We start from the raw sequence: 17,273 nt of genomic DNA on the forward strand, positions 1-17,273 counted from the left end.
AAGTTTGTTTTTTTTTTTGTTTATATGAGCCAGTATTCGTTTGGCCGTCCTGTCCTTATCTGTTGTACCTTGAAGAATAGTTACCACTCCCCAATCTCCCTCCACCCTCCCTCCCCAACTAACTATTGTCTTTCACTGCTAAAATAATTAGGCCAAGACGGCCAATCTAGCGATGCACGCCCTGAGGTCCTACTTGGGATAAATTAAAACCATATCAGTTTTATCACTGAACGAAGAGGCTTTGCTTCACTTAGATATACGGATGAAGAGAATGGCAATAAATATATATTTTATCATTGTTGGTTTTGCTTAAATATATATTAAATATCAAAAGAAACAGTAAACAAAGTATGCACCGAGAAGAGCCCATGGTACTATAAATAAAAATCCCTGACCCCACGGAGCCTGCTCATCCCCGCCCGCGAACGTTCCTACTCAATAAGTGTCGCAGGTTCAAAACCCACAACTAGCCGCGAAAAATTTTGTATTTCATTGTTTCATGCACTTTTCGTTTCATATAATTTGTTGGTTCTAAAAGCTGTCACTCATTTGATTAAATTCACCACACGAGCTACTCTGTTCAAGTTCATTTATGTTGTGTTGAATATTGGTTAAGTTAAGCTGGTCAATATCGCATGGTGTCGACGAAGTGTCAGAGTGGAGAGGGATCTATAAACTTTGATTAAACGAATTTTTGGTCGTGAGCTCAACGGTAGAGCACCTTCCTGCAGGTTGTCGTACAATAATTATTCAAATTCCATACCGAGACAGAAAAATTTTATGCCTAGTTGTCTCTGGTCACTTATTCTACCTCACGTAGTCTTCATCCCCGCACACTCCCAACGATCCCTACTCAACTTGTATTGTGTGCATTGTCTAATAATAGTAAATTATAAAGATGTCGTGATTGTGTGTGAAGTTAAAAGTGCTTGCGTTTGGAATTAAATGTGGATTTTAAAATTCAATTATTCTAAAGTTGGGTGTCAAACCGTTAGTATTCAGAAAAATGTATTATCGCTGTTGTATTGTTTATGAAACCTACCTGTTTTTAATCTTGAAACATTTTATTTTAAAAAGGTTATTTCTGTAATTTGTAACCAATCAGAATCAGTTGATTTTTTTAATTGAAAATCGATTCCGAACTTATCCTCAGGAGAAAATATGGTGAAAGATTTAGGTCCCACAAACCAGTGAATTTTAACTTAGTTTCTGACACACGAGGAGACAGCGCCGATTTATAATGAATATTTTAAATGTTAATGGCTTACTGCCAGTGAAAGCCGTAAAACGCTTCATTGTTTTTATTGCTTGATTTTGGTGATGTATGCTATAACGGACAACAGGAAGATCAGTGATATTGCGCACATCTCTCAGGCACTGAAAAACATTCTGAATCAAATGCCATGTCACAGTGTTGTTAAATTAAACTTTTCAACGTTGAGAATATAAGAAATCAGTGGAAACAGAACATGCTGCGTCTGTGATCGTTATAATGAACAGGTGAAAGTTACAGACAGTTTTGTCCAAGATAATTGATGCTCTTTTGTGAGTACGTCTCGTTAATATTCTAACACACACACACACACACACATACACGCACACACAAATACAAACACATATGCAAACAATTGCAATACCCCCTCCACACACACACATATATATATATATATATATATATATATATATATACACACACACACACACACACACACACACACACAAAGTAGGTCAAATTAAGTTAAATTAACTAGACCAATAAAATTTGATTCTGTATTTCGGATTTGTGCCGCCTTAAATACAATGTGACCAACCGCCCCTGTGCCATATATAATAATTTGTCCCAGTGTCGTCGGTGAATCCAACGGCAAGGTGGTTGGTCTTTAACGGTTTCAACCAATGATCATGTGATTAGTGATTAAAAGGATTACATTGACCGCAAAACTATAGCCCGGCATTGTGTCCCTTGATTGGCTGGTTTATTTGCAATGCCTTACTCGACTCATATGTATATACGAGAGCCTAGCCTAGTCCTAGCAATAAGAAAAAAACTTAACAGCTAACTTGCAAAATATGACATGAAAATTTGGCTCACTTTGCCCTGATAAGGGATTGCATGGAGCAACTCATTCCCCGAGAGCATTGCCACGACTTATGTCTCATCTTTGCATTTGTGTGTGTATGTGTGTTGTGTGTGTCTGTGTGTGTGTTAATTTGTGTGTTTATCAACCCTTTACAGGTATTATATATTGTTGCTTTTTTCAGATCACAACTCCTTCCTCAATTTATCCAATTATATCTACTTGCCTTTCGATAATCAAAAGAGCCGTTTATACAATAGATTAGAACTGATGAGGCTAGTAGAAAATCAAAACGGAATTCAAACGAGGGATTTTGTGTGATGAGTAAAGTAATGTATGATGTCAATGGGCCTTTCTAAAGGTTACGTTTTTATTATTTCATCAGCACTGTTGTTAAATATCATAGGTATATTGCACAGGCAAAGCAGATTATTTTTATTTTGAGAAGAATTTTCTAGAAAGAACAAACTTTAGGTTAAATGATACAGTGGAATCCGCATATAGTCAACATTCTAAAATTCACTGTAGGTTTCCACTGTATTGATAAACTAAGATAATCTCCAATACCGTCCAAAAATCGCTTAAGCAAGATTAAGGTTTAAAATGTTTGGGCGTTGGTTGCTTTCATTTATCTGTATTTCTACAGGAACGCCCAAGATTCAAAATATCATATAAACAACTTTATCGGCACAGCCTACAGTTCAATACCTCCAAATGTTACAATAACACAACTGTTTGGGCGTTGGTTGTTTTGATTAGTCTGTGTTTGAACAGGGCTAAGGCGTGTCATCAAAATCGCAGTTTTTAGAGCCAAATGGAAAACGAAAATGTCGAGAGAATAAGGCAATGCATTAAAATCATGAGAACTACATTTCTCATCAACAATCATTTCAATCTTGACTTTTTGATTCTCTTGGTACTTCAGCCCAACAAACTACAGCCACGACTGAGTTTCACGACTAGGCAGTGCAGTATCAAAGTGTAATATGTTAACCCAGCAATAATCATTGAGAAATAAATCACAAATGCATTGCTATCTTACAGGATGTCCAGCAAAATTTCAGAGTCAAAATGACGACGTTGACACAACATTTACGACCTTGGAAATTAAAATATTTTCTTCTGGGATCAATGGTTTATGCTCATAGTACATTTATCTAAGCATCAAATTTCTATAAAAGCTCATTTCCAATAACTTTAATATCATTTTTCTTCACCAAGTTATTCTGTGCTTTGTGTGTGTGTTTGTGTGTGTGTGTGTGTGTGTGTGTGCCATTATGATACTGAGAGTGTAGGGAGGAAGACAAAATATATTATTTAGAAAAAATATTTCTTTCCATAATGTATCTTCGAATGATATGCCAGTTTCAACATGTAATATGAAAAGTAGTCAAAGAAGTAGTGATAGTTTTTAGTATTAATAAAGCGGTAGTAGTATTGGGTAGCAGTTGTGGTGGTGTTGGTGATAGCCGTAGTAGCAGTAGTAGTAGTAGTAGTAGTAGTAGTAGTAGTAGTAGTAGTAGTAGTAGTAGTAGGAGTAGTAGTAGTAGTAGTAGTAGTAGTAGTAGTAGTAGGAGGAGGAGGAGGAGGAGGAGCAGGGGTAGTAGTAACCACCTAACTGGCTGCTTGTGTCGTCTAATATATTACATGTCCGTGGTCCACCAGAGAAGATATAAATTATAAAAGCTTTGAGATTTTTTCCAAGACTGTTAAGTACTATTTAAATTATATCTATTGTTACACTATTTGAAACAACCAAAATTATTTGCTAAGGTACGCCCACTAAAAGCAACTTTGTTGTAAATATTCTCCTCACAAGAAAGAGCATCAATCCACCATTATTGTAAACATTTTAAAGTTTGAGTGATATTTTATTGCAAACAATGAAAAGATCAAAGGACGTCGGTATTATGAGATAACTGCTTGGTAAATCACTACAGGTATTCAAAATTCCTAATGCCCCTTAACATATAAGCCCGAATGCAAAAAATCACAGCACCACATTTCGTAACTTTGGAGGAATTTGCAAGATTACATGTGCACGAGACTTAGAGGACTATAGTGCTGTTGTTTAGAAATAGTGGTAGTGATAGCGATGGTGTTATCAAGACTGACACACTATTGGGCTCCATCAATTAATGCAGAGAGATTCTCTTCTCCGTCTAGTGTGTCAGTGTTCCTAATTCCATCTAGATCAATTACTTGGTAGGTAGTGAGGACTGCTGGATGAATACCTCCTTTAGTTGCCGACTACTATTCGTATTCTTGAATACTCCTGAACAAAAGAGAAAATGAGGCAAAAAATTCTCAAAATAAAATTTTCATCTCAATTTTTCAGAGCAAGCAATTTGAACATTGGTACTTCAATATCAGTGGACAACTTATTTTCTTGAATAAGACTGAGAGACGGAATAATTTTGCAATCAAACAGTCACCATCACTATCACCACTACTACAACAACAACCCCATCACCGTCCCCACCCCTACTGCAACAATCACCACATCACCATCCCTACCACCACTATTACAACAACTACCACATCACCATCCATGCCACCACAATTACAAACACCATTACATCATCATCTCTACTATCACCACTACTGCAACAATCACCACATCACTATCCCTGCAACTACTATTACAACCACCACAACGCCACCTCAACCACCGCCAATACTACTGCAACCAGTGTTGCAAGCGCCGTAAAAACCCTTCAAATAAATTTAGCTCTCTCTCTCTCTCTCTCTAACTCTCTCACTCCCTCTTCACACACATACACACACGCACACACCCATACACACACACACACACACACACACATCAACAAATTGCGCTCACTGGATTAATTTTCATGTTCACCGCCTGTACTTGCTAATAATAGCTCATCACAAATACTTTGACCTCAAACTTTAGACTCGTTTTTTTTTTTTTCAATTTCATGTTTCTCTACTTATCACTAGATGCACTTTTAGCACACACACACACACACACGCACACACACACACTCTCTCTCTCTCTCAAACACACACACACACACACACACATACCCTACAACCACCACCACCACATTTTCATCACGATCTCTACAACTACAACCACCACCATCACATCATTATCATTACCACTGCTACTACAACTACCACCACCACATCATCATTACTACTACAACCACCACCACTACATCATCATTACTACTACAACCACCACCACTACATCATCACTACTGCTACTACAACCACCCAATAGACCTTGATGAATAGGAGACTGCGTGCGAGGATTTGCCTCTCTCTTCTCCTCAGTAAAACATGGCGGACGGCAGTGAGCGAAGAGGGGTTTGAGTCGACACAGTGAACTACTCAAGTCTATTAACCACCCACACCACATCATCACTACTACTACAACCACAGCCACTACTACAACTACAACCACCACCAACACCACATCATCATCATCACTACCACTACTACTACTACTACTACTACTACTACTACTACTACTACTACTACTACTACTACTACTACTACTACAACAACCAACACAACATGATCATCACTACCACCATTATTACAATCACTACCATTAGGATTTGGTGCTTTACTTCATTTGAAATAAGGAACCTTTTGGGCTGTATTTGGCAATGTGTTTATATAGCATAATATAGTTCTAATCCGTTATCTATTTCGATCTATACAATATTTAAACACGATACAAAATATCATCCAAATTCCATTTTTTTGTGTGCGGAAATTCCTCTTTCGGCATTGAAATTCCTGTGAGTCAAATTGAAAATTGACGTCTCTGCAAGTTTTAATATTGTCGTCAAATTTCCAATGCCCGTATCGAAGGAGTTATCTTTGCCCATTGATTTGACTGCGTGAAAATGGTGCCTCACATCAAAGTCGATTTTCTCAAAACTTGGCTTTTACACTCTCCCTACTTCAAACGGTCATAACTCGGTAATGAATGATCAGAATTTTATAAATTTGATATCAAATTTTAAAGCATAAAATAAGCTATGATTGGGTACCAAAACCCCCAAAAAGGTTAAAAATCCGACTTAATACCGTTTTGAGACAGGGTCACATATTATGTCTATGCCAGCTACCAAAGTCATCGAAATAGGTTGACCAAAGTCGCCGAAAACTGCAGCGGGAGGTGACGAGATAAGAAAGGTCAATCTTTTTTAACCTGATTTATGTCAGATTGTTTGATATTCCATCAAGGAGATCAAAATGTTGTACAGATTGTTTTCTTCGTGTTTAACTCTCTTCTTCAGTATTTTCCCAAAAATGGCAGGCTTACCAAGCAGAAAAATAGATTTTTAAAACTCAAACAATCTCTCCACAAAACAACTTTATGTTCTTATTAATTAAACAAAGGCCAATGTGATGTATAAAATAAATCTGTATAAGTATAAGAAAAAATTATGTTTATTGTGTCGTAAAAAATGTGACGATTTTGCTGTAGGTGGTAAGGAGAGGGTTAATGGTGATATCTGATTTCTATAATACGCTTTTATGGTGTTTTTATTAATAATCACGAATAGGTTAGAAGTTTTGGAATTATTGTTTCCTTCAAATATTAAAAATATTAGATCTTGGTCTATATTTGCTAAAAAAAATCCGGCCGGATTGAAAAGTAATAATGAATACTTTTGCTCTGGGATGCAGTTGCCGACTCCTATTCACTGCTTGTACTCGGTAGACCCGGGATTCATTCACTTATTCACCACAGCCCTAGTTCATGGGTCAATTGCTTCACTCGGTGTAAAATTTGGTCTAGCGTCCCGCGGAGTTCGACAAATATGTCTTGCACTGTATATTCATAAAGTATTCTGATAGTCATGAAAAACTCTTTTTGAATTTTGAAAATAACATACATAAAAAAGAAAATGTGAGCAATTTCATTAAGAGCTTAGAATAATTTGCCTGCCAATTGATGTAAGAAAATGCTTTTACTTTAACGTCATGAAACTAAACACCAAAAGGATTAATCAAACTCGCGAAACATTTTTAAAGGGCATTGAGTAGAAAAAATAAAGGTATTAAGATTTAAACTAAACAACATTTTTCCAAATACAGTCGGTCGAAATTTTTAAAAAATATTCTCGAACTAGATCTTTTTGGGTCATCAGCATGACGAAATAGCATAGCATGTCCTTTTGGTAAATAAATATAATGATCTCACAAAATTACATTTAATTCACGTCAACCAGTAAACAGTGCTCCCGAGAAAAGGTTCTATTTTTCAGGCATTATCTTCGAATGGTGTATGTAAGATAAAGAAGGGAACATCAGGCAATACGCAACTTTGGGCATTGGGAGAAAATAGTCATGCAAACTGCATAACAGATAAAATATCTCGCAAAATAATGAAATTAGTGGAAAAATATCACTCGATTTATGAATCAGGAGCTGCTGAAATCAAAAAGCAATTAATTATTGTGCGACGTTAGGTGCTTTATACCTATGATAATCAGAAAAACAAAATTAATTATTAATACTCACGGGTTACGCTGTAGAACATCATTTTTGGCTTCAAAATATGACTTTGATAACACGAAATAACAATGAACTTTGTAAAACTTTAATATTCTTGACCACAAAATGAAATCAACTGGATGGGTATGAATAAAGCACGACTTGACGACTCGCTCACTATGTATCTATCCAAGAGACTGGATCACAGGAGATGAAACTGGTTATATAACTCAATAACTTGACACGGTATTTGCATTGTTCTGTGTTTTAAATTGTTTGGGAGTTGGTTGCTTTCATTTATCTGTATTAGAACACGCTCAAAATAAAAACGCGTTTTCTCCCAGTGTACGGCAGACACACTCAAGTGTCACAATATTATGCAAACAAATATATCGGCCCAGCCCACCTTTTAATCAAAATATTAACGAATTCGGTGGTCACAGATTGTAAGTCTTCCATACGATAGCGTTTCAACCATTGGGGTGGCATTGAATTTATACAAATGTACACACGTGATGAATCGAATATCAGGATTCCATTGCATTGATTAAACTCAGAAAAACTTCAAAACCGTCCGAAAATCAACTACAACTACCAGTAGGACTAATACTTCCACTACTATTGCTACTACTACTACTACTACTATTACAATAACAATAACAACAACAACAACAACAACAACTACTACTACTACTACTACTACTACTACTACTACTACAACAACTACTACTACTACTACTACTACTACTACTACCACTACTACTACTACTACTACTACTACTACTACTACTACTAACTACTACTATACTACTACTACTACTACTACTACTACTACTACTACTACTACTACTACTACTACTACTACTACTACTACTACTACTACTACTACTACTACTACTACTATTTCTACTACTACTGCTACTACTACTACTACTACTGCTACTACTGCTACTACTACTACTACTACTACTACTACTACTACTACTACTACTACTACTACTACTAACTGGTTGTGGTATAAGAAGTAGTAGTAGTAATAAGAACATTACTTATAACACCACCACTATTAATACCACCACCACCACCAAAAACCACTACTACTACCACTATTGCTGTTCCTATTGCTCCTCCGCCTCCGCATAGGGGTTGTATCATTTATCTTACTGGAAGAAACTCCCATCCTTACCTTTACTCATATTTCTTGGCAATATGATTATTTAAATATTTTGACATTACATAATAATAATAATAATAATAATAATAATAATAATAATAATAAAAATAATAATAATAATAATAATAATAATAATAATAATAATAATAATAATAATAATAATAATAGTCATTATTATTATTATAAGGAAGGCAATTTTTTCACTGTAACAAGTGAAACAATTGCGCAGCAATTTTTTCACAGGACTGTTTTTATCTAAAAGAGCTCTATAATCGCCATGTTGTCCCCTACCTGCTATACATCAATAGATTGTTCATTTTCTAAAGCGGCTGTGCGGATTGACCCTGCGACTCTGGTGAGCACCTGTGGGGATTGAACCAGGGACCATTTAAATGGGCACCGGTGGAGATTATATCAAGGATAATGGGACGCTAATATTAGAGGAAAGGAAAGCGAGAGACCCTGGGATATGAACAGCTAATAAATGGAGAGTAAACCCAGGACTTTGACTTTGAGATGTGAACATAAGTGGGGATTAAACCTGGGGCTAGGGGATGGCGGCGCCGATGGGGATTAAACTGGAGGCTATAAGATGTAGAAACAAGTGAGGAGTCAACCCCGGATGGACAATATGTAATAATTTTTGAGCTGGACACCTGTGGTGAGTGAACCCAGGAATGGGAGGTGTACACCACTGGGCAGTGAACATGGTATCACAGGTATAAACACCAGCGGGAGTGAACCCAGGGATATGAGAGATGGACACCACTAGTGAGTAAACGTAAAACCAATGGTTATAGACTCCAGTAGGGAGTGAGTTGGTGCAAAAAGAGGTGGACACCAGTGAGGAGTGAACCAGGGGCTTTGGGAGATTGACACACTGGGGGGGGGAGTGAGCACAAGGCTATGAGAGGTTGACACCAGTGGGGAGTAAACTTGGGACCACTGGATAGGGACACCAGTGAGGAGTAAAGCCGGGGCTTTGAGAGATAGACACCACTGAACAAAGTACTATCAGATAATATGGACACCAGTGGGGAGTGAACCTAGGACCATGGAAGGGGGACACCACGAGTGAGTAAATTATGTGGAACTACTAGATACGAGTATGTGCTCCAATTGAGATTGAACACAGGGCTATGAGAGGTGGACACCACAGGGGAGTGAACCCGGGACAATGAGAGGTTGAACCAGTGCGGAACGAACCCTGGTTATGGCTATTGACACCACTGGGGAGTGAACTGGGACCACCGGATATGGAAACCAGTGGGGAGTGAACCAAGAGCTTTGAGAGATGGATACCAGTGAGGAATGAACCCAGGACTTTTGGAGGTGGACAATCTAGGGGAGTAAGCACAGGCTATGAGAGGTTGACACCAGTGGGGAGTGAACACGGGTCTATGAGAGGTCGATACCACTGGGGATTGAACATGGGACCCACTGGATATGAACATCGGTGGGGACCGAAGTTGGGGCTTTGAGAGATAGACACCACACGTAATTGAACACAGAACTACCAGATATGGACACCAGTGAGGAGTGAACCCGGGACCATGGGAGCGAAGGTAGACACCAGTGCGGAGTGAACCCAGGGTTATGGCTACGGATTTCAGTGGGGATTGAACCCGGGGCTTTGAGAGATGGACACAAATGGGGAGTGAACATAGGCCTACCAGATATGGATACCAGTTGGGGGAATCAACTCGGGACCATAGAAGGTGGACATCAGTGGGAAGTGAACCTTGGGCTATGGGATGTGAACCAGGACAAAACCACGTAATTTCATCCCAATACAAGGACAGAAAGCAAATTGGAAAACAGCTATAAGGGGATTGAAGACACAGTAAGTGCCACCCTGCCCACTAGGGGAGGCCAGGAACCTCACCCAGCCAGCCAAGACTCCGGGCAGGGAAAGGGCAAAACCAAGTAACCTTATTCCAAGATAAAGGCAGACAGCAACTCAGAAAACATATATAGGGAGATAGAAGTAACAGCAAGTGACCACCTACACCACAGACCTGCCAACCCTTCACAATCCAAAAGTGGGATCAGAACGAAAATAGGTATTTGAGACCAAAAAAATAGGAATCTTTTAACAATGGATAATTCCGTATCAAAATGACCACCAACTTTGCCACCGAACACATAAAGACAATATTCGAGCACATGTGGCAACATTACATATCAGACGTATTGGGTAATGTAATGGGAAAGAGGAAAGGAGTGCAATTAATTTTCCTACTTAGTTCCCTTTTGGCAATCATTAAAAAATATTCACCTTTTTAATACCCCCCCCCCCTCACCCCCTTTTTATTTTTTTCTTCTTACCATTATTGTCTTTTTTTTTAAATCAGGATTTTAGAGACAATAGTGGGAAAGAAAGAGTGAAAATAAGAATGATTCCACCAAAAGCGGAAGGGTTGGCAGGTCAATGGGAGGTCAAAAGACCCCACACAGGACTACGGACTACTTTTTGTGATGTCAGATGTGCGGCTATGTGGTCTTGTGGTATAACACTCGCTTTCGAGCCTCGGTCAGCCCATAGTTGAGTCCTTGGAAAAGGCTCTTTACTCACATTCTCTCACCGTACTCAGGTGTAAAATGAGTACTTGGCCGTTAACAACGTTGTCTCTGTCCGAAAAAAATGGTAATATCGCCTAATAGGCGTCATATCCCGTCCTGCATGTGAAGTGTTGCTGTTGGCCATGGACCCCTTGTAAAGCGCTTTGAGCACGTTTAGTGGATATTGCGCTAGATAAAAGCTCATTTTTTAATTATTTTTTTAGATGTACATCAGGACACAGCGGGATGCTAACAACAGGCAAGCGTCCAACCTCTAATAACCCAAGAAATCCTTGAAATAATATTCAACATTAAAGCGACGCAAAGACTTATTTAACTTTCAATAACAAAATTTATTGTCCAAATTAGTACATGAAATTACAACCCTCAACCAAAACCTACATAGGAATTTCGAGACGGAAAAAAATCTTAAGAAATATTATGATAAATCTTTCATAATTAATAATTAATTTCATTACAAACAAAAACAAACAAAAATCCAGAAAAGATAGATAAATGATGTATTATATAAGGCATCATAAGAATATAACATGGTGCAAATTTAATAAAATTTAATGTAAGAAAAGACCTAAAATGATTATTTACCCATAAGACGTTGAATAATTGAAACTAGCCCATAAAGAAGCTGGTATATTTTCTAATTATTGCAACACATATGTATTACAATTACATTTGTATTTGCAAATTTATTATAAAATTCTATCTCGAATGCTTAAGGACGACACTCTCTGCATTTATTTCATACCTTGTATAAAATTAAAATAACACATCACATTTCATTTGTTACTTAGAAGAAAAAAATGACTTTAAAGGCTAACCATATGTTACAATTAATTATTTAGACACAAAGAAATGAATCCTTTTATTATTATAATTTTTTATTGTTTTATTTTTGCTTGGTTAAAACAATATTCGATTAAAAATTGACATCTGGAAATTAAACGAATGAATACAATAAATCTGTTGCAAGGCACAGAACTCTGGTAATCATCAATTCACATTAAGAGGTTTTAAAAATTTCTTTATATTTGCTCACTTTTTTGTTCCATTTTTGACATGCATCATTTGTATCATGTGTATCATTTCCTTTAAGAGGATTAACGCTGCGTATGCGTTTATGGACTTAACCAGTATCAGCGCCAAATATATGGGAATATGTTGGGCAGTCGAACGCATATACATTTAATATATCAAGTAAATTTTAAAACGAAGGAGATTAATTAAAATAGAACAGATGTAGATATTTAGGACAACCTAGCCATATGTCTAGTTTAAGATCACTCAAATGTCTCCCCTAGAAACAGGCATAGATTTCCAATCGACAAAGAAACACACACATTGTTCATTTTAATTCATGCTTCGACTAGCAGATCACCAAAACAATTTCTATTCTGTCTTTAAATACAACGAAATTGCGGAAATGTAAAAGCTATTGGAATGTTTTGTGCTAACAAATTCATATTATTTGATCAAGGACAGCAGTAAGACAAAAGAAATTGCTTGTTAATAAAAAATAATTAAGACTATTTTATGATAAACCAGCTCTGGTGTTCAAGGAAATATTATGAATTGTCACATAATAATTATTAGAATATATCACAATATAATTTAAAAACTTTGATTGAGGTCAACATTTATAATTTATTCCATTAAAATTACAAATAACTATTAACAATAAATCAAATCAAGAAATAATCACTTGTGTTTATCACGACATGTATACGGGGTAGGAAACTTGATAATACTGTTGATATTTTTGTAGTGTATAATATATCTACAACAGTTTTAAACAAACAATAAAAATTTAACATGTTTTATTTATCCATCATCACATATGAAAAATCACGTCAAAATGGTATTACAGTAGAATCCTAATATATCACCAACACCGACAGAACAGAAAGATTGGTAGACATTAACCCTCTCCTTACCAGCCATTTTCAGGATTTTTCCCGAAAACTTCACACCCAACTAACCCAAAATATATTTTTCATCACTCAGACATAATAGCAGTAAAGTTCTTGCGATCCAGAATTTCTTTAGCACAACATGCTCCACAAAACACTGTTCATTTCCTTTAAATTTTATAGTGTACAAAAGAAATTTGAATAAGAAAAATGTTGGTTGTATCGTAACGAATGTGATGATTTTTCCTACAGTTGGTAAGGAGAGGGTTAAGCAAAGATGACTTTCTCCATTATCAACAGAACACCTTAAGATAAAGAACAGAAAATTTGGACCAACAACAGATGTTGACTTTAGCCCTCTCCTTCCCAACTATAGGAAAATCGTCACATTCGTTACGATACAACCAACATTTTTCTCATTCAAATTTCTCTTGTACATCATAAAATTTAAAGAAAATGAATAGTGTGTTGTAGAGCATGTTTTGCTAAAGAAGTTATGCATCGGAAAAAATTCACTGCTATTGTGTTTGAGTGATAAAAAAATCCTGAAAATGGCTGGTAAGGAGAGAGTTAAGCAGAAGTTGATCTTTAGAGTTGTGACTTTATACGGATTCCACTGTAATAATGTCGGGGCAGGTTGAATGCTGAAAGTTTAATTCCAGCCAAAAATAACATAAGCCTTGAGTAAAATGTAGACTTTTTTATTGAGATATAAACCATTTTAGTTCCTTAACAAAACGTAAAATCAAAAATCAAAATCTTCATGAGTTAAGTGGACATTAAAAAAAGATTCGTATTTAGATTCAGAATCAGAAAAAAAAATAATTTCATGATTCTGATATTTTTTTCCGTTTTATAACTCAATTTTCCTCATCAAGTTCATCCATTGGAAATAACACCAGATTGCAACGATGAGTCACATATATCAATATAGTATTATGTTGAAATGGGCTTGAAGAAGAAAATGTAGGATTGTGTTAAAATAATGAAACTAAAGAAAGATTTAGTAGCTTTGATGTTTAAGTAACCGAACTTTATTCTTCTCCATAAATGTGTTGATCTTAATTTAACCATCTCCTCACCAACCATATGAAAATCATCCCATTCGTTAAGATAAATACATACAGCCAACACTTTTCTCATTCTGATTTATTTTGTTGTTTGTTGTTTTTAAGGGTTTTATGGCGCGTGCAACACATTAAGATTATATCAGCCCCAGAAAAAAGGAAGAAAATGGGATAGTAAAAAGTTCTAGAATTACAATCAAAGGATCCAAGAGTAAGACAAACAAAGGGGAATTGGTTCAAATAGGAAACAGATGTATATTCCAAGAGCAACTATCAGTGTGCTTAGTTTGAGATCACCTAAATTATTTTGTATATCTCACTAAATTTTAAGATAAATGATGTTATAGGCATACAAATTTAACACTGTCTTATAGAGCTCGTTTTTGCTGAAAAAAATATGTTTAACATCAACTTAGTGCTTTAGTGTTTGAATGAAAACATATATTATATTATTTTTGTGTCGGTTGGTTGTGAAGTTTTGGGGAATTCCTGAAAAATGACTGGCAAAAGAAAAAAGTAGTCCTTCAGAGCCGTAAGGCCCATGACGAGTACAATAGCAATTGCCTGCTACCCTTTGTCTTTCGCAAAGTACTTTCCAGCAGATCAAACAGACCCAGCTACCCAATCACTGCTGGACGGACAGGGGAATCTGGATAAAAATCTCGACTACACCCGGGATCAATCGCAGTCCCTTTGCTTGTGAAGTGAGTGCTCTACCGAGCAATCGGTACCTTAAATGGCGATAGGGAGACTGTAAAATTTTATAGTTAGAACGAAGTTGACGTCACTCAGGTCTTTGTTATTGTTTTTACCATCCATCTTTATAAGTAATTCTCACTAAACTGTATTAACCAGACAATAAACCTTTAAGGTTACACACAGTTTTGTGTCGGATGGCAATGTTGTGAGTTTCTTAGCCAAGCGGACAGCATCTATAAGATAAGTTTGAAATTCAATGTTACCAAACAGATTCAACCTGATGCAACACCATTTTAGGAGACTGGTCACAAATTAGAAAGATTTATCTATGACAATGATGACGATATGTAGTGCAGTGCTATAAATCATAATATATACAAAATGACTGAGAAGATATCACAGAATGACGAGGCTTATTTTTTTTAAGTAAACAGATGACACAAATGATTTGTAAATTAAAGCACATTACAGGCAAATGATTTTATATTAAGCGTTAACATAACTAAATGTGTATTTCTCTCTCTTATATTGCAAAAAAAAAGTACTGCAAAGCCCTCCTGTGAGGCATAAATAGACACCATCGCCAAAGCATTTCAGGAAGGAATATAGATAACTCTAGGGGCCTGAATATATTGGTTGATTTGGTGCCTGGCATCACATCCATCTTTAAAAAATGGATCACAGCATTAAAAAAAAAAATAAAACTGAGAAATGGTATATACAGCCTCTTACTTATTTGAGTAAGTCTTTTCTTTAAATTTTTTTTCTTTCTTTTGTATTTACAAATATAGCATGTTTTTAGTCATTTTCTTCTGATTCTGGCACCACCTTATACTGTAAGCATGCCACGCCACTGGGTAACTCATTGTACAAAACGGCTGATATCAACAAGAATCACCCGTGTTGCCCAAGTTGGTAAATTTGGGATTAATAATCGTGCCCACGTATTACCAAAAAGGCAGTTTCTGAGGTGCGGCTTGAATTCAGGACCGCTTGGTTCACAGTGCAATATCAAATCCGTCGGTCCCCTGACCTTTGATTTGCAATCATTATACTATAGATAGTATGCAGATGACGTCACTCAGGCCTTTGTTATTGTTTTTGCCATCCGCGTTTGTGAGTTGTTCTCACTAAACTGTATTAACCAGACTATAAAAGTTCATGGTTACACAGAGTTTGTGTGTTGGTCCGTTATACTTCCGGATGGCAATGTTGTGAACTCCTTGGCCAAGCGCATTCTATCTATATAAAATTTATTTTACTTGGACATGTTTACATGAAGAGGCTGACTCTTCTTACCCCTTTCGCTATAAGGTGAATCCATTCATCACAGGTTCTGTCCCTTAGTTGTGTCCAACACAGTGTGAACACTATTAATAGGACAGCACACATGTAAACATCAATTTATTTTATTTTATTTTTTTATTTTTTTTTTGGGGGGGGGGGGGAACTGGTCGGTTTCCTAGAGTAAGCAAAACTCAGAAATTCAAACAATTTAATTAAACCAGACACAACCCTGTGACACCAGTCGTAGCCATCGTTAACTTATAGCCTGACACTGACCAAAAAATGACGTCAAAAGACAATTCTTTGGCCGCAAAAGAAAACACTTTGTGAGTTGTATTCAATAGTTCAACCAATGGAATCACTTGTTGCCTTGAACACCAACTCACTAGATGCTGCCTAAAAAATTACATCAAACTATAAGTCCTAGTGGGTTCTAGTGTCAGGTTATAAGTTAAAGATGGATATACACCTGTCCTGTGTGAATAGGTCTTTGTAATTATTATTTGTCCACCAATCAGGGGACTGAATTTGGTGGTTGATGCATTCACTCAACTATGTAAAGTGGCGTTATGCGTACTTATTCGTAATACGTAGAATCAAAGACTGCCACTGCATTGAAGTTGGTGAGTAGTATTTGGGTAATTTTGAATAAAATAATAAATTGTATAACTGTAATGGGTAGACAAAATGAAGATCAAGATTACAGGATAATTAATAATAAAGAATAATTCAACCACACCATTGGAAAAGGCTTTCATCTTTATAAGAGGCAAAAACTCATAATGTTTAAGCTATAACTATAACATTATGTATGATATAAACAAGTCTAAATTGATATAATCTTGAAAACTTTTGATATTGAAAGGATATAAACATAGTCATATCAACACAAGGCAGTGTAACAATGGACAAATCAAAGGCTGGTTATCATGACCAATGATAAACGCACATTTTTACATGGTGCTTTATTTAGGAAATGAAATAAGACACTTAT

General features: G+C 36.3%; 2 protein-coding genes across 3 annotated transcripts in view; both read right to left on the minus strand.

The window, feature by feature from the left end:
* LOC144974192 (uncharacterized) overlaps nucleotides 1–7,864 on the minus strand; it is a 17,923-nt gene extending 10,059 nt beyond the window's left edge. Inside the window, exon 1 of the mRNA XM_078917113.1 lies at nucleotides 7,590–7,864. Within this exon, the coding sequence (XP_078773239.1) occupies nucleotides 7,590–7,611 (22 nt within the window). The 5' untranslated portion in view covers nucleotides 7,612–7,864. The remainder of the gene's footprint in view (nucleotides 1–7,589) is intronic.
* Nucleotides 7,865–15,750: 7,886 nt separating this feature from the next.
* The window catches only part of LOC144973393 (uncharacterized), a 98,089-nt gene continuing 96,566 nt past the window's right edge, over nucleotides 15,751–17,273 (minus strand). For both annotated transcript variants that reach the window (XM_078915761.1, XM_078915759.1), the window contains one exon: nucleotides 15,751–16,442. The gene's annotated coding sequence lies outside the window, so the exon portion shown is untranslated. The remainder of the gene's footprint in view (nucleotides 16,443–17,273) is intronic.

Source organism: Berghia stephanieae, chromosome 5 (assembly GCF_034508935.2).
Source record: "Berghia stephanieae isolate SIO BIC M18660-M18661 chromosome 5, UCSD_Bste_1.3, whole genome shotgun sequence".
In the NCBI taxonomy this organism is placed as follows: Eukaryota; Metazoa; Mollusca; class Gastropoda; order Nudibranchia; family Aeolidiidae; genus Berghia; species Berghia stephanieae.